Below are 22574 nucleotides of genomic sequence, written 5' to 3'. Positions count from 1 at the left end.
TTTAGTCTGTTGTTTTGACAACTGGTAAGTAGCTAGAATTAAAGAATAAAAGGAAGTAAGTTGGGGCATAGAGCTTAGGGCATCTTTTTCTTTGGACCACCAGTGTCTCAGAGGAGAATAAAGGATCCACTGATTTGAATAAAATTTCAAAATAATAAACCTTTTCTGGATATTGCCTAATTAGATTTGTAAATACCATGTAGTTGTTAATTTTATGGATAATTTACAAAAACACACATTCTTAAATGATTTTAAAATTATTAAAATATTTGGTATTTGATAAAGATAAGTACAACGAAGCTAAATATCCTTTTTGAGAAATGACAGTTATCCTTCTATGTAATAAGCACTCTGACTGTTGCGAGATGAGATTTCATTGTGGTTTTGACTTCCATGTCCCTGATGGTTAGTGATGCTGAGCATCTCTTCATTACCTATTAGCCATCTGTATGAAGGTGTAATTTACATAGAGTAAATTCATCCTTTTTAGTGTAAAATTCCACAAATTTTGACAAATGTATACTCTCTCATGGCCATTCTCGCAGAAAAGATAGAGAACATTTCCATCTCCCCCAGAAAGTTCCTTCATGTCACTCTGTGGTAATTGGGCCCCGGCAGCCACTAATCTTCTGTGGTTTGAGTCCCCATATTTCTATTCTTTCGAGAATGTCATATAAATGGAGTTATACACTATATATGATTTTTAAGTCCTTTTTTTTTTAATGTATTTGAGATTCATTCATGTTGCTGTATCAGTAGTTCATATGTTTCTACTGACAAGGAACATGTCAGTGAACGTTTGTGAGCACCCTTACCCAGCACCCATTTGAGGACATTCAGATCCTTTCCAGGTTAATGAATTACAAAAAATGTGGGTATGATCATTTACATATACTGTAGTTTCATGTGACCAAATGTCTTTAATTCTCCTGGACAAATACCTAGAATAAGAACGTTACTTCAAATGGTAAGTATATATGTAACATTTTAAGAAACCTTAATTATGATAGAATATTTTGCATTCCCACCTGCAAAGTATTGAAGTTTCATATGCTTTGCATCCTTTCCACACTTGTTAATGTCTTTTTTACATTTTATTTTAGCTATTTAATGTAGTATAATGGTAAACATTGTGGTTTTACTTTTCAGGTTTTTATTAATGGTGAATGATGTTGAGCATCTCTTTATGTAATTATTTGGCATAAGTATTCTTTGTTACTATTGAGATGCCTATTCAAGCCTGTGCCTATTTTCAATTGGGTTGTTTAATTATTGACTTTGGTATTTTTTAATGTACTAAGGATAAATGCTTTACCACATATGTGTTTGTAATTATTTTCCCTAAGTTTATGATTTTATTTTCTGTTTATTATGTCCCTTATAAAAGACATACTATATATATCATATCATTGTATATTAAATATATATATATATTTATTATGTGTATATATATGCTTTTGTCTCCTGAAGATTAATTCTTCTTTTAATAATCTATTTTAAAAAGCTTAGATAATTGATTTGACTTATGTTTCTTTTTGCTGCAATTGATATTCAATGCTATAATTATCCCTCCAAACACTTCTTTAACTATACCTTACAAATTTTAAAATACATCATTTTTTGAAATTTTATTCAATTTAAAATCAACAACACAAAAAACAACAGGTGTTGGCAAGGATGGGAAAAAAAGGAAATGTCTTGTACTCTTGGGGGGAATGCAAAGTTGTGTAACCACTCTGGAAAACAATATGGAGGTTTCAAAAAAAATTAAAAATAGAACTACCTTACGATCCAGCAGTTGCGTTACTAGGTATTTACCCCAAAATACAAAAATACTAATTCAAAGGGATATGTGTACTCCAATGTTTATAGTACCATTATCTGCAATAACCAAATTATGGAAACAACCCAAGTGTCCATCAACTGATGAATGGATAAAGAATAATGAAATATTATTCAGCCATAAAAAGAATGCAATCTTGCCATTTGCGATGATGTGAGTATATATACTAACATTATTTTTTATTAACCTCCAATATTAATTTTTTCCAGTTGCACAATTTCAATTATGATTTTGTAATCACACTTTGCAGTTGCAAACTTAGGGTATACATTTGCACTATATACCAGACATATCAAATATTTGGGGGAATGGAATTGGAAAGGACCATAATGAGCTTTGTGATCTTAAATGATATTTTGTTTTTTGTGTGTTCTTGTCATTCAGTTTTATCATCCTTTCCCGAGTACTATGGATTCTTCTTTTTTAGAGCTTTAAAGTATATTCAGCATTAGACATATGAGTCCACTGTTGATGTGTGTGTGTGCATGTGCATGCATTCCCGTGTGTATCCTGCTTGGTTTGCTTTAGAATCCATAGACCAAGAGTACAGGTTGGACTGAACAGTCTTTATAACTAAAGCTGAAGAGGGCAGAAACTACTGATACTTTGACTTGGGCACAGTGCTATGTTTCCCATCATACTCTGCTCTCTGTTACTTGGATATACCACAGATGTTTTATTTCTTCCCTGGTAGTTGTCCTACTTCTATTTTTAAAATTAAAATCGGGGATGTCTGGGTGACTCAGTTGGTTAAGAGGCCCACTCTTGATTTTGGGTCAGGGGGTGATCTCAGGGTCCTGGGATCACGCCGCATGTAAGGCTGCATGCTCAGCAGGAAGTCTGCTTGAGGATTCCTTCTCCGCTCTCTCTTTCTCAAATAAATTAATCTAAAAAAATAAAAATTGAAGTCAGCTCTGGTTTTAGAGGTTTTTTTTTTTTTTTTAAAGGTTTTATTTATTTATTTGACAGAGGTCACAAGTAGTTAGAGAGGCAGACAGAGAAAGAGGGAGAGGGAAGCAGGCTCCCTGCTGAGCTGAGAGCCCGATGTGGGACTAGATCCCGGACCCTGAGATCATGACCTGAGCCAAAGGCAGCGGCTTAACCCACTGAGCCATCCAGGTGCCCCTGGTTTAGAGTTTTAACATCAAATGAAATTGCTATCATTCAAGATAAATTATGGAAGTGATCAATGTACTGTGCTTAAAAAGGTGAATGTTCATGTCGACAAAAGAAATCAGGAGAGATCTTGAGTGAATATAGGAGACTTCCATTTTAGAAAATTAGTACTTGAGGTATATGCCTTCTTTGTGACCAAAAAAAAAAAAAAAAAAAAAGGTGAAAATTTAATCTACATTGAACTTCTTTTCTATATCCCCTACTTATCTTCCCACCCCCAGGTATTTATGATTCTTGGTGGTTGTAGAAGGCAGGAAAATAAGTTAAAAACTCCTTAAATACAATGCATATATTGTATATTTCCTTTGATTATCTCAGTCCATTAAAAGCCATTCATGCACAAGAACGCAAACACATACACAAACACACAAAACAATAAAAAATACGCTTTTTTCCAAGATGTAGAATTAATTTGGAGGAATAATCCAAGACATAGAATTTGTTTGGAGGAATAATCCAAAAGTTAGGATGTCGCACCATGTAATAAGAATCCCCATGCAGAAATTCAGAATGGATCATGCACCCAGAAGGGGTTATATGCAGAACATCTACCACCCATCCAAGGGAGCTAGGAAATGCTGAGCAATTTGCAGTTGACTTGAGTCAATGTGATTTTATAGATTGTGTCTTAATGGTCCAGAATTTAGATGTACTACTTTGTTTCTGGCACTGATCTTAACTCACTAAATTCTTATTAAATTATTCATCTTTCTAGTTCCCACAGTGATTGTGACTGAATATGGGTCAAGTATATAATTTTTTCAGGAATCAGTTTTTTCCTTTAATATCTGAAAGCTTACAAATTTTATTGCCTTCAATAGTGTGGATTTTTGCATTAGTGACTTTTTTGTATTACACTGGATTTAGTCACTAAATGATTCAGTAAAACAGACATTAAACTATAATACTTTCAAATGGTTAAAAATAATGACAGGCAGGTAATGATTCCTCCATTGATGTTTGCACTAAAAAAAAAAAAAAAAAAAAAGTCAAATACACATACTTGGAAACCAAAACTTCTAAAAATAGGTGGTCATAAAACTTATCACATGAAAAGCTGAGAGCCCTATTTCCATTGGAATTCCAAAAGACATTGCTGAGAATTGACTGGTTGACAGTGATGAGGCCAGGATCAGGGAATGTAAGTTAGAGAAAGGGACAGAAACTATGTATATCTATGTATATCTATGTTCTTTAAAGAAAATTCTTAATATTTTTAATTAACTAATTTTCTGTCTTAATTCTAACTTTCCTTCTTAAAACACAATTCTTTAAAAAGAAAGACTGCTACTGAATCTTTGTCCTCAAAGCAACTTGAATTACAAATTTGTACTTAAAATTCAGCATGTCAGTAACATGTCTTTTTGTTTGTTTTTATAACTTTATTTAATTATTTGAGAGAGAGAGAGCACAAGGCGAGGAACAGAGGGAGAGAGAGAGAATCTTCAGCAGACTCCTCTGCACTGAACACAGAGCCCAAAACGGGGGCTCGATTCCAGGACCCTGAGATCATGAGCTAAGCCGAAAGCAAGAGTTGGCTGTTTAACTAACTGAGCCACCCAGACGCCCCTGTCAATGATGTTTTAAGTCAAAAACAATCTGTGGAATTTATATGTCCAAGCACATTCTCATTAACATTTTTTTTAAAGATTTTTATTTATTTATTTGACAGACAGAGATCACAAGTAGGCAGAGAGGCAGGCAGAGAGAGAAGGAGGAAGCAGGCTCCCTGCTGAGCAGGACCTTGATCCCAGGACCCTGAGATCATGACCCGAGCCGGAGGCAGAGGCTTTAAACCACTGAGCCACCCAGGCGTTCCTCTCATTAACATTTTTAGTAGATACTCTTTATCCAGGAACTTACTGTGTATATGTCCAGATAGTTTCATGATCTGTAGTTCACACACTTGTGCTGTCAGATCTCCCCCTTCAAGTAGGTTCATCTTTTCTGTGCTCAGCAAACTGGAAGCTAGCAAGGATGTCTTCTCACTAACAGTGTTTAAGTGTTAAGTTTTAATCATGATAACATCTATTCATTATTAAATTATGCAAGACATTTCAGAACAGTGCAAGGGAGATCTGGTGACCTGAGTTAGTGGTTATGACACTAACTATTTGAGACTGAGCACATCGTGTAACATTACTCTTGAAACTCTTTCCATATCTGTCAGAGGAAATTATGGGTAAAAAAATTTATTTCTGAAGCTCGATTCAAAATTGTTTGATCATATGTTTGCTGCTACGGTTAGGACCAACTTCCCCATTAGGCAGAGTATGTATAGAACTTAGGGTTCCTAGTACTTTTAGGGGAGGGACCCATCAAAATAGGTTTATTTTTTTTTTTTAAATCACAGGTAAAAATTGAAATTTTAGGTCAAAGACCATGCTTTAATATGTAATATTAATATGTGTCTTTCTATGAATACCATTATAAAATGTTGGTTCTTATTATTTTATTGAGGAAAAAGCCCACAAAAGTAAACTACATAGGGCCCATGAAAGTCATAATGAAGCAGGAGAGTAGATTCTTGCCTCACACTGTTGAAGAATGAATCTCACAAAGGAGATGAGAGAATTTTATTAAGCTAGGATACAGAAGAAGCTCTCCAGAGTGAGAGAGGTCTCAACAGAGTTGCCTGCGTGGGCCTCCACGGACGCTCTTTTATTTAGAACTGACCAGGGAGCTTGTGGACTTAACAATCTTGTGACATCTTGGTTTCAGTAAGAACTGGTGATAACATCTTTAATGGTTTACTCCTTTTTTTGGGGTCTGGTAATTCTTTATTGGTCACAAGTGACTGTTATAACAAGAGCCCAGCTAAGGCAGCGCGGTCTGGTTTGTTCCCTTATCCCTGGTTTCCTCCCACCTTTTTGGCATTTCTGTGAGCCTGATCCCTTAGCCCTCTACCTATCTCTCCCTTCCTAGTCCTGCCTATCTCTTAGTCAATGAGTCTCTTCAGATGTATATCAGTGGGTCATATACTTTGGGGATGATTCCCAACATGTATCTTGGGGTGGGGCTGGGGGTAGAAATAAAGGAGGTTTCCAAAGAAATTTCTATATGTTAGAGTAGACTTACAGGATCCTGGGGATCAGGCTAAGGTTGCCTTTTGCCTTTAACAAAGGGTCAGTTAAGTCCCTAGGACAGTTCACTCTGCCTATTTCAAGGACTTGTCAATGGGTGATACATTATAAGGAAATTTTATTTTATTTACAGTCCTTCTACCTTTGTTTTCCACATCAGTATAGATGGATGGGTTATGTTAGGGCTCCAGGAAACTGAGTCTATGGGTCTCTGGAAGTCAGACTATTGATAAGATTGATTTTTTTTTTCTTCAGTTAATCACTAAGACATGTGTAAACTGAGGGACACTCCTGTCCTGCAGGACTATAATCCGTGTAAATTATCCGTTTGTTTTCCCTTCCCTTAGCTTTAGCTCAGGCAGGAGTGTCTGAGGACTGTCACACATATCCCACCGGGTGACAGGGGAGATTGCGGGGTGTCGGCTTGTGCTTTGTCCTCAGCTTGCCTTCTGCTTCCTCCTTGATAAGACAGACCTGACTGAGAGAAAATTGGGGTTGAACAATCAGATGACTTGGACTCTGCATCTTAACAGGCCTGGACCTAAATTTAGGTTTGAGCTTCGGCTTCTGAAGAACTGTGTCATAAAAGCAAAGGGAAGTGTTCCATTTTGTCCGTGAACATCCTCCTTGTCCCGTCCCCAGAGCTTTGCACATTGTTTTTCCTATTTGTGACCCATCGCATATGCATGACCCATTATTCCAATTCATGGGACACCAGTCCATCCTACTGGGTTGCCAGAACTCGGTTTAACGACCATGCTAGTTTGCATACATCATGCACACATGGTGCAATGTCCTCCTCAAGGACATTGTTTCCTATTCCGTATGTGTCATGTAGCACACGATACTCTGAAGAAAGCTTTCTCAGACCATTCATGTTTGGATTTGGTGCTCATCAACACTTAGTTCTTAGACTGTGAGAGTTGTTTCAGCTTTGTTCACATTTGACAGCTTCCATACAGCAAATTGTATGGTGCACAGAAAGTGCTCTATAAACGTTGCTGAGAGAACAGTTCTGAACCTCAGTGACCCCATCTACATACTGAAAATTCTAAGCACACCCCTCTGAGATTGTGAAAAACAAAACAAAACACACCGACACACAACTATTGGTACAACTAGCATATTAGGGTGCTCATTATAATCTGGCTTAATTTGAACTATTAAAGTAAACTACTAAAGTATTAAATTATTAAATTATTAAACTTAATTTGAACTATTAAAGTAAACTATTAACGTATTAAATTATTTAATTATTTAAACTATTAAACTATTAAAGTATCTACAAATCTCATGCAATGTTTTAGAGTCTAGAGTCTATACTTAAGCACTGATATCTTAAAGACTTAAAAATATGAATAAAAAATAGAAAATAAAGAAATAAACCGTATACTGTCTTTTTAGTTCAGTTGAAAACTATGATGAAAGTACTATTTAACATTGAGCCAGGCATTATGAAAAATAGAAAATAAATTACAATCTAGTCCTTTCTGCCCTCAAGAAGATGAAATTAAACACAATGCTATTTCAATTTTATATTTCAGCTACAGATGCATAATTTAGGAGTTAATCCTTTTTTATGTAATGGGCCTCCACATAGAGATAAGATAGGCTATCTACAAATGGGCTTTTTAGTATTGTGCAAATATTGAAGCATAATTAGAATTAAAAATTAGTGCTGATAAAATTGTCTGCTTCTTTTATTTAAGCCTGACCGTCTCATAAATGCTTGCCAGTAAAGATCTGTCTTATGATTACTGTGCTTCTCCACATGTAATAACTATATTTATAAATGAAGTAGATATTTTATGACCGATAATGTATCTCCACATTTGTACTTTTGACTAATTTTACAAGTTAATGTCATGTCTTTCTGCACTTTTAGGTTGGACAGCAAGAACACAGTTTTCTGTTGGTTGACCCCAATTTTGTGCCTTTGCTATAAATTCACATAGTAGAACACAGTGAAGTGCAGTGATTGTTTGCATGTTATTTATTAGTACATGCACAGGCTTCACTTAAATAACTTCAAAAGGAAGTTATCTTTAAGTGTTTTTTTTTCTTCTAGCTATGGAAATTTTTGCTTGATGTCCTACAAAGAATGCATTAAATGAGGAATCATGCCCTCTCTTGGGAAGGAATTCCTAACAAAACTCTCAAGCCCTCTCTCCCCATCTCTTCATTTATTGCTTTTCAGAAGCAATTCAAATCCTGGATCAAAGAAAATTGGGTACCAGATGGCTTTTCTCCTAACATCTTTAAGTCATCCTGAGAGCATTCTTGCTACCAATTTCCACATAGTGAAATAAATCCTAGCTAGCTACAATAGAATGAGACTTCCAGGAAGCAGCAGGTGTAATGTCACAGCTGTATTAGCACTGCTAACTTGAGCGAAGATCACGTTACCTCTGGGACTGTCACTTGCTACTGAAGTTAAAAAGGCTGCAGAGAGCAAAGCAAGAACTCTTGGGTGCTATTTATTTATTTATTCATTTATTTAGCTTATTAGCAGGGACCTTAGAGAAAATGGCCACACCTATTTATGTGTCTCACTCAACAATGCTCTCTTGACTCCTGCCACATGCTCTATCCGCACACTGCCCTAAATTTATGTGTGTCCTATCTGGTTTTGCTAATTATCATGTTAAAATGTTAACACATAGTAGAGTGGAGAAGTGTATTGCTGGTTTGTGTGCAGGTCACATTCCTGGGGAATAAAATTAATTTCAAATGGTTTTGCTTGAAGGGGAATTTTAATCTGAGGAGAATAGCAAGGAATCGAGCTTCTTGGAATTCTATCTGCATTGGTAACAATCCTCACAATGTTTGATAATTTATCTGATACTAGCAAACCTTTGTGTTACGTATTTCATTCAAAAAGAATATATTGATTTCCAATTTGATGAATGTTTTGTGTGAATTCTGTGATGTTACGTTTAAATAGGATGTGAGTATAAAATGCTATAAAGGGCCCTGGATACATTGGGTTTTTTTTTGTTTGTTTGTTTGTTTGTTTGTTTGTTTTTTTAAAAAAGAAACCAAGTTTCCTTCTCATTGAAATGTTTTTGAAAGAATAATAATATTCAGTACAATTCCAAAAATGTTTAATACTTTGTGCAGTCCCTTTATTTTAACTTGTGATTCAAGACATGAGATCCTGTTTTAAACTTACAGTCTAAACAGAGATACATATGCAGACACATACTTAAGATAGAGTGATAAATATTCAACGTAGAATTATGCATTTCCTGTGACATTAGAGCACAGTAGGTAATGTGTAATGAACTCTTGGAAAATATGATCAAGCATATGGATTCATATTACTTGAGTCCTTAGTGTAGTGCTTTGATTCAATTATCTCACATAGTGCTTTATACTAGATGGATAAAATGGTATCAGCTGCATAAAAAGGAAATATTTAGTATGCACTGGCTCATTTAAATTGTATAAACACACCTGAAAAATGTTCCTTTAGTTCTCGATCTTGAAATGTCATTAGGCTGTATTGGTGCTATGAAACTCTAAAAGGATTAAAATTGTTCATCCATAGAGGCTTGGATTTGGTGTTAATAATCTTTAGGATTTTCTATTATGATCATAAATGACAAAATTAAAGAAAAATTTAAAAGCTAGTACATTAAGATCTTAATCAACATAATCAACTGACTGAAGAATGACTAATTCCTTTTATTAGCCAGGGGTGGATTATAGCTTAATTGATCATTTGTGATGTGTGGAGACTTAATTAATAATTGAGATGTGTCAAAATGTCTATTATACTATATTCTGTAATTTGCCATTCTCGGCTTACTATTTATAAATAAAATTAGCATATTTTAGAGAAAACAATGGTTTTGATAAATATTTCAGAAAAATAATGAAAACTCTCTGGTTGTAAAAATGAAATAAAATTCAGACAAAGATTTGAAAGTGTACATATAGAGGAAAACAATTTCTAGTATGAGCAGATTAATTACTGTAGTGCGCTGACTTGAATCAGTTTCTTCTGATTAAAAAAGAATCTGGAAAAAAGCTGATTGTTTGGAAATAATGATGATCTTCCTGTAGTCACCTCATATTGTATTTTCCCATCATTGTAAAATGCTACATTAAACAGGAAGAAGTCATGAACATGTTCTGAAGATGATTTAGGTTTAGAGAGGTCTTTGGGTTTTTCTGTTCAAAGTGTGTGGTCCAGCCTCATTGACATTACTGGGGAGCTTGTGAGAAATGCAGAAGCTTGTGCTCCACCCAAACTTACTAAATGAGAACACTGACATCTAACCAGAGCCCTAGGAGATGTGAATTTACATTAAATGTTGCCAAGGACTGATCTAAAGGAATGACAGGAATGCAGAATGTTAAGAGACGGTTCAAAAATTTTTAAACTTCATGTGATATTCATACTAAGTGATTTTTGAGATTAAAATAAGGTACTGTGGTGTTAAAAGATTTCTTGAAAATAAATTTGTTAACTGGAAATGAGTTTAGAATTTCATTAATTTTTAACATTTTCATATCAGGAAATAGTTTAACTATTGTCTCAACCCACTTAATTGCTTCTAATTATAATTCTGTTTACAATTTCAAACAAGTATCACTCCTTTACATTATATTTTCATATTCTAAAATTTAGCTTTTGTTTTTCACCATAAGTAATCTAACCTGTTCAGAAAAACTTTTATATTTATTGCTTAATTCAAGAATGTTCAGTTATGCATGTAACAATTCACTAGTGAGGGAAATTCAACAGACTATAAATATCTAGACATGATTTGGAATTATGTATTAGTGAGGGAGTAGTTTATGTATGTAAAAAGTTACATGTCAGACTTTACATGAAACAAACAATTGGAAATAATGTAATAATAATGTAATATATTTTTTAAAAATCACCTGGTTCCAGACATGACAATGAACTGTAAAGTTCAGATGTTATCTGTCCGGTAGTTAGACATATTAAAAATTTTTAATTGATTTGGGTCTTGGTGAAGTGGGTTTTGGAAAATTAATTTAGCTAACACCCTGTAGGATATATTACAAAGTAATAAAGATGAAGGTTAAGGAAATTTGTTAGTTTGATAGTATACACTTTCTGCATGAAATAATGATAATTTAAATAGTGTGTTGGCACAGGGCACCTGGGTGGCTCAGTGGGTTAAGCCTCTGCCTTGGGCTCAGGTCATGATCTCAGGGTCCTGGGACTGAAGCCTGTGGGGAGCCTGCTTCCCCCCCGCGAACCCCTCTCTGCCTACTTGAGATTTCTCTCTGTGTCAAATAAATAAATAAAATCTTTAAAAAACTATATAAATAGTGTGTTGGCACATAGTATGGGGTTGGAAGAGCTGACAGCCAGGAAGAAAAAAACACAAGCAAGAGTGTATATTGACAGACCATGTTGGAGATATACTTGATTTAATGAAAGTGTCAAAGATGCTCTGTATTTTGAGTCAGGTTAGTGGAAGAGTAATTTTGTGGCATCTATAATGAAGGAGCAATATTTTGAAAATGCTAATAACTGGGCTTGTAGCTACAAAGAACATACCAAGGAAGAATTAACATTGGAAAAATTTGTTTCCTATAATTTCTTATTTTTATTTTGTGTGTGTTTATAAGTTCTTTTTTTTTCTTACAGTATTTTTAGGTTTCTAAGAAATTTAAGATGAAGGTACAGAGATTCCTCAAATACCCACTGCCATTCTCAACATCACTTACCTTTATGGTGGTTGGTGGGGTTTTTGTTTGTTTGTTTTTACCAAAAATGTCCTTGGACATTCAACCCTGTCCAATCTACTAATAAGCCTATCAAAGTCCTTTTTCATTTGCAGTACAGTGTTTTTTATCTCTTCCATTTCATTTTAGTACTTAGGATTTCTATCTCTGCTTACATTACCCATCTGTTCTTGTATGCGATCTACTTCATGCATCAGAACACCTAACATATTAATAATAGTTGCTTTAAATTCCAGCTCTGCCATGTCAGATTCTGATGCTTGCTATGTCTCTTCAGTTTGTGATTCTTTGCCTTTTTGCATGCTTTATAATTATTTTTGTTAATACGTGGACACATACGGGGAAATGGAACTGCTATAAATAGTCCTATAGTAATGCGACGGGTTACGTGCAGGGTCAGGGGAAGCCTACTATAGCTTGTGGTTAGTACTTTAGCTTAGTGAGCCTGTGAGCCTAAGCCCTTGGATTGTGAACTTCACAAACTTTTCTCATTTTTTTCCTTCTGTAGGTGAAGCGTGATGACTAGATAGAACTGAACCATATATTTCCCTTCCCCCAGGTCAATTAGACTTTGATAATACTCTAGTAAATTAGGCTCTGGTTAACTAGTTTCCCCTGAGGGCAGACCTTGTTAGGAAAAGAATGATCTAGGCTTTTCAAAATGTTTTCTGCTTCTCCAGTTGAAAACATAGGGGATTTTTCTCAGATTTTACTGTAGGAACCTGGTCAAGCTGCTGCAGGTAAATCTTGTAATATTGAGGAGACCTGCCCCCATCCCTAGATGGCCCTGGAGGTTTTCAGTTTCAGAGTTGTGTGCAGTAAGCCTCCAGTAATTTGTGTTACAGTTCAGGTTTCCTGTATGATTACTGGTTCCAAAATGGTTTCTGCTCTTGAGTCTTTGCTGTTAAGTCCTGTTTCCTTTATCCATCCATCTGTCTCTCCAATCTCAGGAGTATGAGTTTGCCCAGAGTCCTCCTGTGGATCTCATGGATCCAGAAGACATGATTTTTCAGTCTGTTCAGCTTTGTGTTGCTACATTGGAGTGGTAACTTCAGGCTCCTTACTTGTGGAACAAAAGATTATTCTTTTTGATTACTAAGTAACATTCTTTTGTGGGGAAATACTATAATTTGCTTATCCATTCACCTGTAACATTTGGTTTGTTTCCAGGTTTTTGGCTATTATCCATAAATTTCTATATACCTTCATATACAACATTTTAAAGATCCATTTATTTATTTGAGGGGGGGAGGAGCAGAGGGAGAGAATATTTGAGGGCACTCCTCACTGAGCTTGGAGCCCAACCTGGGTTGGGGGTGGAGGGTTAGTCTCACAACCCATGAGGTCATGACCTGAACCTGAACCAAAACCAAAAGTCGCGCACTCAACTGACCTGAACCACCCAGGTTTTAGATGAGCACATACTGTCATTCCTCTTTTATAAATATCTGGGAGCAGACCAGATTATATTGTAGGTGTATTTTTATGATTTTAAGCGTCTGCCAATCCTATTCCTGTTATAACAACTTAGCACAAACTGAGTGGCTTACCCCAACATTGATGTATCTATTGCATATCTAGAGGTTAAAGTCTAAAATTAAGCTGTCCAAGGGACTATGCTCCATCTGGAGACTCAGGAGAATCTAGAGGTTTCTTTCTTTCTTTTTTTTTTTTTTAGCTTTTAGGCTTCCTGCATTCTGGCTACTGCCCTCTTGCTCAAGACACTCTGACCTCTTCTTTAATCTTCTCTCCTGCTCTTGACCCTGATCCTCCTGCCTTCTCTTACAAGGATCCTTATGATTACAATGATCCCGCCTGAATAATCAGAGGACTCTGCTAAATCTCTACAACCTTGCAGTTACTACCATCTGCAAAGTACCTTTCACCTTACAAAGTAATATATTCACAGGTTCCAGGGATTAGAATGTGACTATCTTTGAGGGGCCATTATTCAACCTACCACTTTGTCTGCCAAGGACATTGTGCTATTTTACATTCCCATCAGTAGTGTAGAATAGTTATACTTTCTCCACATCCTCACTAACACTTGTTAATAGTTAATCATTTTAGTTTGCTTTTCTTAAATAATGAACAATGTTGGATATGTTTTCATGTACTTTTTGTTTTCTATGTTTTTAGGTAAAGTATCAGTTCAGCTTTTTTCTAATTTATTTATTGGGCTCTGTGCTTTTATTCTTGGATTTTGAGCATTCTTCGTGTATTCTAGATATGCCTATAATCAATTATGATTTGCGATCTGTTATTAAATATTTCTGGGTTTTCCCCCTAAAATATATTTTAGACATATTTTAATGATCTTAAATCAATATTAAATAATGCATTTTATCATGTTCAACTTCATCAAGTTGTATATGTTAAACATGTACAACATTTTGCATCTCAATCATACCTCAAGAAAGTGGTTTAAAAATAAAAATAATATAGCAACAAAAACAAAAAATTTTTTTCACAAAAAATGAGCAATATTTATATACTGAAATCTAGAAAACATTACTGAGATGAACTCATCAATATAGAGATATACAGGGTTTATAGGTCAGAAGAATCATGTTGCTATGATGTCCGTTTTCCCCAAATTCATCTAAAGATTCAATGCAATCCCTATCAAAATCCCCATAGGCTTTTATATAACAATTTCAAGGTAGATGTGATTTTTTAAAGATTTTATTTATTTAGTTGCAAGAGAGTGAGCATAAGTGCGGGCATGGGCAGAGGGGAAGGGAGAAGCAGACTTCTGGTCAGCAGGGAGCCCAGAGTGGGGCTTGATCCCAGGACCCCAAGATGATAACCCAAGCCAAAGACAGCCGTTCAACTGTTTAACTGACTGAGCCACCCAGGTGCCCTCAGGTAATTACAAAATTTAAATATAAAAGGCAAAACAGCTAAAATAATAAGTACACACACAAATTTGAAACACTAACATTATCTGATTTCAAGATTTATAAATTACAGTAATCTGTGTGGCTCAGTCAGTTGAGTTTCTGTCTTAGGCTCAGGTCAGGATCCCAGGGCCCCATCAGGCTCCTTGGTCACTGGGGAGCCTGCTTCTCCCTCTCCCTCTGCTACTTCCCCTGTGCTCTCTTTCACAGAAAAATAAATAAAATCTTTAAAAAAGCAAATTACAGTAATCAAGATAGTGTGCTATTGATATAAAGTTGGGCAAATAGAGGAATGGAATGAACTAGAGAGCTTAAAAATAGACCCACACATACGTAGACATACTGATTTTTGACTAAAGCACAGAGGCGATTCAGTGGAGAAAGAAGGGACTTTTCAACAAATGGAGTCTCCGGTAACTGGATATTCATAAATCAAACGAAGAACTTCAATTCATATCTCACACCATATACAAAACTTGATTTAAGTTGGATCATAGACTTAAATGTAGCAACTAAAACTATAAAACTTTGAAAAGAGAACATAAGAGATAAATTTTCTTGACTGTAAGTTAGGCAAAAATTTTTAGATATGGGACCCAAAGCCCAATGTACTAAAGAAAAAAATTCATAAATCAAAATAATCAAAATTAAAAACTGTTGCTTTTTAAAATTTTACTTAATCTTGTTGTTGTTTGAAATGGCTTTATCAAGTGATATTTACTTATAATATATTTTAAACATATTTTAATGATATTAAATCATTATTAAATAATCCATTTCGTGATAGACCCTTCAGGCATTCAAAGATAGAAACTAGAGTAATAATCCAAAAAAAGATCCCATTCCTATGTGGAGCTTTAATTATTTACCTACACCTTTTATAGGTAGCCTCTCCACCTACTCCTTCCCCAAAATATTGATGCTTAAGCTTTTAAAATTATAGATAATGTTATAATTGCATTAAGAATGTTCACCAGGGGCGCCTGGGTGGCTCAGTGGGTTAAGCTGCTGCCTTCGGCTCAGGTTGTGATCTCAGGGTCCTGGGATAGAGTCCCGAATCAGGCTCTCTGCTCAGCAGGGAGCCTGCTTCCCTTCCTCTCTTTCTGCCTACTTGTGATCTCTCTCTGTCAAATAAATAAATAAAATCTTAAAAAAAAAAAAAAAAAGAATGTTCACCAGTATATCGTATAGTTGTTGAGATATTTTTTTTAAACGAATAAAAGAGAGATGAGAATGATTGTTGCTTCAATAAATGTTAAAGCTTTGACAGAAAAGAGCAGCTAGTCTCAATGACACACTTTCTTCTAACTCTTAGGAAAAGTGTATGTTTCTAGAGAATACCATCTATCATGCCCCGTTACATAAAAAGACAGACATTGCTTTGGTAAATGTTCCTCTTACTTAGAGTCCAATCAATTTAAGTTTCTGTAAAGTCAGTGCTTGTAATGTAAAATCATTTTATGTATCAGATAATTTCTATACTCAAAGTGTAGCATGACATGTCGTTGCTTTAATAGTTTACGTCTGTTCTGTCGACTATTCCCCATGCTGTCAAGAGCTCCACTGTCATTTAATACACTCAAGGGAAACACTGCTTCACCATTTATCTTATTTGTAAAAGCATATTTGCATTAACCTTTAAGTCTTCTTAATAAAACAAAACAAAAAAAGTAAACAGATTGCTTACAGATCTTTGTATATGAGAGCATAAATGTCAGTGCCTATGCTGGAGTCCTCAGAATATGTTGCCATGTTAGAGAAAAGGAATTCAAGCCTTTTGGTCCCCAAACCACTTTTTTATAACAAATATTTTATCATGTGTTTTAACAGAAAACAAACAAAAACAATCTACAGAAAAGATTTTGAAATAAAAATAATACTGTTAGGATTGACAATAATGTAAATGAAGAATAAAATAACTATGATCAAAATATGTGTTTCCATACATAATATAGAGGTATAGCCATATAGAAAAGGGGATGGTACTTAGATTTTGGAATCAACTTACAGTGTATTCATTCATTCAATTCAAATGTTTATTGATCATCTTTGTGCAAGAGTCTGTTGAAGACACTTATTGCAGCAGCAAAACAACCCATGCAATTATAGCAGGGAGACAGAATATATCCCCAATCAATAAATAAAGCACTTGTAGTATATTTCTGTATATGGAATATGAGGGCAAGTTTCAAGAAATTCCTGAAGAAGGCAGGAAATAGAAATACAGTAGCAAAATAAAACCAAATAAAATCACATGCCCCTACCTCTACCTCCATATTTTCTCCCTCACCCCTGTCTAAAAAATAAAAAAATAAATATATAAAAATTTAAATACCCTTGCATTGCATAACAGATGCATGTTTTCTATCGTTTTTTTTTAAGTCACTATTTTTTTTCAGTGTTTTAATTTATATAAAGAGCCTGTTGAAGACACTCTGAAAAAGTTGGCATGCAAAATTAACTACATCTCTACTTTATATAGGTATTATAATTCCTGAAAACTGTTATGACAGAAGACAAAATAAATAAAAGCATAATACGTCCCTTCCTTAGAATTTGCTCAAAAGAAGTTATTTACCGTTATCTTTTCTTAAATTTAAGATGATACTAGACAAGTAACATCTCCCAAAAACTACTCAGTATTTTATATAAAAGAGGGAAAGTAAATATTTTGGTTGCTGTTAGTTAAGCTTTATCACTTTAAGGTTGAAGTGACAGGTAATATTCAAAATGTTGTCCACTGACTTTTTTTATTTGTTTGTTTGTTTGAAGCTTTTGGAAACATGTCCAAAACGTTGATGAGATGTTGGAAACCAGTTGAAACACAGTAAAATTCAACCCAATAAAATAAGACTGCTTTCTCTTCATCCACGTTGGAAATTTTCAAGAAGTGAACTATGACAATATATCAATTTTTGGTACTATTTCTACTCTGGGTATGCCTGCCACATTTCTGTTCTCCAGAGATAATGTTCAGAAGGACTCCTGTGCCCCAGAAAAGAATTTTAGGTGCACGGGTGCCTAGGAGTGATGGCAAAATTCTGCATCGTCAAAAACGTGGTTGGATGTGGAATCAATTTTTCTTACTGGAGGAATATACAGGATCTGATTATCAATATGTGGGCAAGGTAAGTCTGCCTTGAAATGGCAAATATTTAAATTCTTTTTTTATTATGTCTTGGGAAAACCTGAGGGTTTTAAGATCATTAGTCTCATGAATTTGATTCTCTAATCCTCAAGTAATTGTTGTTTATAGAATAGAAATTATAATTTGAGAGACTATGGGATACATAAATACAGCATGATAAAGGTAGTGATTCATTTGCTAGAATTAATTCTGTCCATTTCTTTATGGATTAAAGAAGTAGTAAAAATTGCACTTTTAGAATTTGTAGTTAGATATGAATGATAGTGAGAAAACTATATGTCGATGTAGCCATTTAAAATGACTATATTTCACACTGCTCTTGATTTCAGCGAGGAAAAAAAGACATTTAAGAATTGTTTAATATTCTACAGAATGAAAAAGCAAATGTCATTAAAAGTAGGACCAAAGGCACCCCAAAATAGCTTTTTTATAAGAAAGCTTATTTCAGATATGAGTGTTATTTATTTTTCTCAAGTGTCACTATGGGCACATTTACATAAAGGAAAAATCAGTAGAAGACAAGCAGGTAGAAGTAGCTTACTTACTGTGATATGTGCACAGAGACAAGTTTTCATCTTATTCAATTATAAAAATTAGTGAGGAAAATTAGTTGTGGTTGGGAGTGCAATGAAAAGTAACAATGGATGCTTCTATATACTACATTGTATTCATTTTCAGTTTTCTTTTCTGGCTCTCTCTGAATGTCCTAGAAGGTAGATAATGTCTTAAGAAAGAATTCATGTTCATAGTCATGGTTACTTTTATGGACCGTATGAAAATATATCAAAGAAAAGAGAAAAAGACACTAGCAAAATGAAATCAAATATAGTCACATGTTAACACATCATTTATTAATACTGTAAAAGTATGAACTATTACCATGATGGAGAACTTCGTATTAACCTAAATTTTAATGGCTTTGTTCAAATAATTAAAATTGTGCTAAAGTTTTTATCCTCTAAGAAAAGCTACTTTTAAACTATTTTTAAAAACAATTTTGAAAATATTTTTCATTGATTTTAAAACACTTGGATATATTTTTTCATGTTCTAATTATTTCAGTCCTTTTTAAATGTCTGGCAATATGACAAAGATGACATTAAAGGTTAAATGCTACGTTAACTAGAAGGAGAAGTGTCACTATGGGCACATTTACATAAAGGAAAAATCAGTAGAAGACAAGCAGGTAGAAGTAGCTTACTTACTGTGATATGTGCACAGAGACAAGTTTTCATCTTATTCAATTATAAAAATTAGTGAGGAAATTAGATCATTAGTCTCATCAAAAGCACCAGCAATGTGACAATCTTAGGAGAAAGACCATCATAGCCAGACTTATCACAGGTCACATCTGACAGGATGCCTAAAATGAGAGGATTAAGGTACATTTTATGGTTGCTACAATAGGCAACTTTAAGTTTATGAAAGCAATCATGTGAAAATGTAGTAACATAAATCTAGACCAAAGAAGCTATAAATCAAATAGTTTCCTTTGGTTCTTCCTGAACATAGGACTTACTTGGCATATTTGCATGTGTTTTCCATCATCGAGTTCATTTTCATGAGGATTTAGTAAGTGTTGATAAATTACCATTACATTATACACTCTCACATGACAGTCAAGTGACTTATGTCCTTTCATTTCTTCTCTCCCAGAAGAATGTCAACACCTTGAGATCAAAGACCTTTACTTCATACTTCACTTTCTCTCTAGCTCTTTGAGTGGAGCTTAACATTTAGTTGGTTGAATTGATGTGAGTTGCACTGAACTTAATTCCCAGAATCATATGATACTACTTGGCTCTTTGTTGGGGAAAACTAGTCTAGAATTTAAATCCCTGTGGACAATTAAAGCTGGTAAATAATTGAGATATATGCATCTTGATACACAACCCAAATTTTATTCTTCCTTGCTCTGCTTGATAAAAGCAAGTTAAAAACTTAATTTAGATATAAACATACAGATCTGTATATGTTAAAAAGGCAATATACAATACTTTAATAAACATACATTAAAATGAATATAAAAATTCAAATCCCCTAAATATCCCCCTAAGTACTTATAATACATTTATTATATATTCATTCTTCCTTTCAGAAATTTCACTGCCAGTTTTTACTATATTTGAAGTAGGAATGTAATACTAATGCTAAGTGATTCAGTGTCTAACTAGGTTAGTTTAGATGTAGTAGTAATGCATGTTCTAATTACTTGACATATGGGAAGATGATAGACACCCCATTGTAGTGGGGAATATTTGGGGAACTCAGAATAAGAAGAAAGAAGAATTATAATGATGGAGTGAAGACAAGACTGAAAGCACATATGTGAAAAGAGAGAACATTTTTTAAAATACTAAACAATCTGGGGCACCTGGGTGGCTCAGTCAGTTAAGCATATGCCTTTGGCTCAGGCTTAGGTAGGTCATGATCCCAGGGTCCTGGGATCAAGCTCCACATCAGGACCCCTGCACAGCAGGGATCCTGCTTCTCCCTTTCCTACTCCCCCTGCTTGAGCACACACTTTCTCTCTCTCTGTCAAATAAATAAGTAATCTTAAAAAGTATATATATACAATTTGACAACCAACCAACAGTCAGAGGAACTGAGATGTAACCTCATTTGTACCACTGTTTGTCTCAGAGTGATTAAGAAACCAAGCCAACCAAAAATGAACTCAAAGCATTTCATCGTTCAGCTCTCAAAAATTTTCCTCTACATCATTCAGTCAAAAGCACGTTAAACTAAAATATATTTGTTGTAACTATTTTTATTTTTTATTTTCAGTGAGATAATCACAAAATTGTCTTTACCTTCCATAGCAAGTGGCTTAAAACTTGAACTTCAAGTAATCTACATGGTGTACTATATTGCTTTCATTTTGTAACCTTCTATAGTTGTATTGCTGTTTTCCAACTTAATATTTGAAAAACATTGTGATTATAAACTATTTTTATTAATTTAAGCATAACTTATAATCACAGCTTCTTATGGTCTGATTCAGTTGCCCTGGACAAATAATTTTGAATTTCTAGTTTCCAAATATTCAAATAAAATAAATAATGACATTAAACTAGATAGTCTTGAATTTACTTTAAGCTGTAACAGATATATAGTTCTAAGAGAAATACTAATTTTATTTACTGCAAAAATTTTGTCTGCATTTTATATAATTATTTTTAAATGGAGAAGAGCATGTTAAAATTAGATTTTTAATCAAAACCAGATACAGAGACAAATCCCCAAACACCAAAAATTTAATAATGTTCTTGGGTAACAATAAACCTGATTCTGAGTCAGCATAGTTAGTAAGGCAATTCACTCCCGGAAGTGAAAACATAATACTTTACAAGTAGTTAGAGTAACTGCCTACGTTTCCTGATTTAATGAAAACCATCAGGTGGTGGCAGGTGAGGAGGGTGTGACTGGCATCTAGTTGGCAGAATCCAAGGTTACTGCTGAAAAATCCTTCAATGCGCAGGACAGACCTCCATAGAATTTTCTAGTTCAAAGCGTAAATAGTGACAAGATGGCGAAATCCTGTCCTAGTTTGCCAGTTGTTTACATTTTCCTAAACAGCTCAATTTTTATTTTAGTTCTTTTTGGGTTCCTGCTTCTGGACCTACTCTCAGTTATAATTTTATTTCTTCCTTCCAGAGTTGCCATGAGTATTTGCTTTGTGAAACTTAGATTTCTTTCCAGGTCTCCTCTCCTTCATGTCCTATCTAATCCTTAGGCCCACATTTGGCTCCAGCCTCTTAATCATCCTTCTCCATAGACCTGTGGGCTCCACAAACCTACTAGGGATAAAGTATGCATTCATTATTTCAATGAATATGTAGAAGGCATACTTCTCATGTACACCTACTCTGTTACTGAGTTCATGATGGCAAAAATAAGATTTCTCTGCTCACCAAGTATCCATCTTTCAGAGAAGAGAAAATAATAAAGCTAACAGCATTTTATGAGGTCTTTTAATCTCTGGTAAAGCAAAGAACCCAAAAGCCAAGAACTGAAAAATAAGTACCAAATATCGCAATGTTCTATGTCTGCAGGACTTGTAAGTAAAGTGGAAATAAAACAGTTTTGGGATTTACATGACATAAATCAATGTTATTAAAAGTCGAGATTGGAGAGTCAAGGTATATACTTCTATTTTTTTTTTTATTTATCTGTTTATTTTTTGTACAATGCCTCATAAAAATTGCTCACTGGAAATTTCTAGAAGAGAGATCTTCCAAAAACTGAAAAAATGTGATCCATGAAAGAATAACCCAACTTTAAATAGAATACCAGAAATACCAACTGTGCCCACCATATTGGACCATGTTCCTTTTGCCATATAGTTACAAATAAATCAAACCTGGTTCCAATGGAGATAGAGTAGTTGGGACTAGGACAGAGACAAGAAGCTGCCCACCCTCCCCACTGCAGTCTTTCTGGGGTGAACAGATCTGAATTGAGTATGTGGAAAAACTTAATGCTACCTGGGAGTTCAGAGAATTGCAAACATTTTAATGGATTGAATGTTCTCTTCAGAGAGTTGGATATTCTAATAATTGTAATGATATTGTTCTTGAAACTAAAAATTCCAGGTGACTCTTTTTTAAAATTCATACATGACCAAAAAGACTGTATATTAAAAACCAACAAAAACAACAACAGAAAACTGTTTAAACTGTTCAATATAT

At 34.4% G+C, this 22574-nt stretch overlaps 1 protein-coding gene across 1 annotated transcript in view; it reads left to right on the top strand.

Moving 5' to 3' along the window:
• The window catches only part of LOC101677505 (cadherin-10), a 172531-nt gene that overhangs the window by 45968 nt on the left and 103989 nt on the right, over positions 1 to 22574 (top strand). Inside the window, exon 2 of the mRNA XM_004738087.3 lies at positions 17508 to 17863. Coding sequence (XP_004738144.1) covers positions 17633 to 17863 — 231 coding nt within the window. The 5' untranslated portion in view covers positions 17508 to 17632. The remainder of the gene's footprint in view (positions 1 to 17507; positions 17864 to 22574) is intronic.

Source organism: Mustela putorius, unplaced genomic scaffold (assembly GCF_011764305.1).
Source record: "Mustela putorius furo isolate JIRA1106 unplaced genomic scaffold, ASM1176430v1.1 tig00000407_pilon_pilon_pilon, whole genome shotgun sequence".
Classification (NCBI taxonomy): domain Eukaryota; kingdom Metazoa; phylum Chordata; class Mammalia; order Carnivora; family Mustelidae; genus Mustela; species Mustela putorius.
Note: the sequence above shows the minus strand (reverse complement) of the source record. Positions and strands in the feature narration are given on the sequence as shown.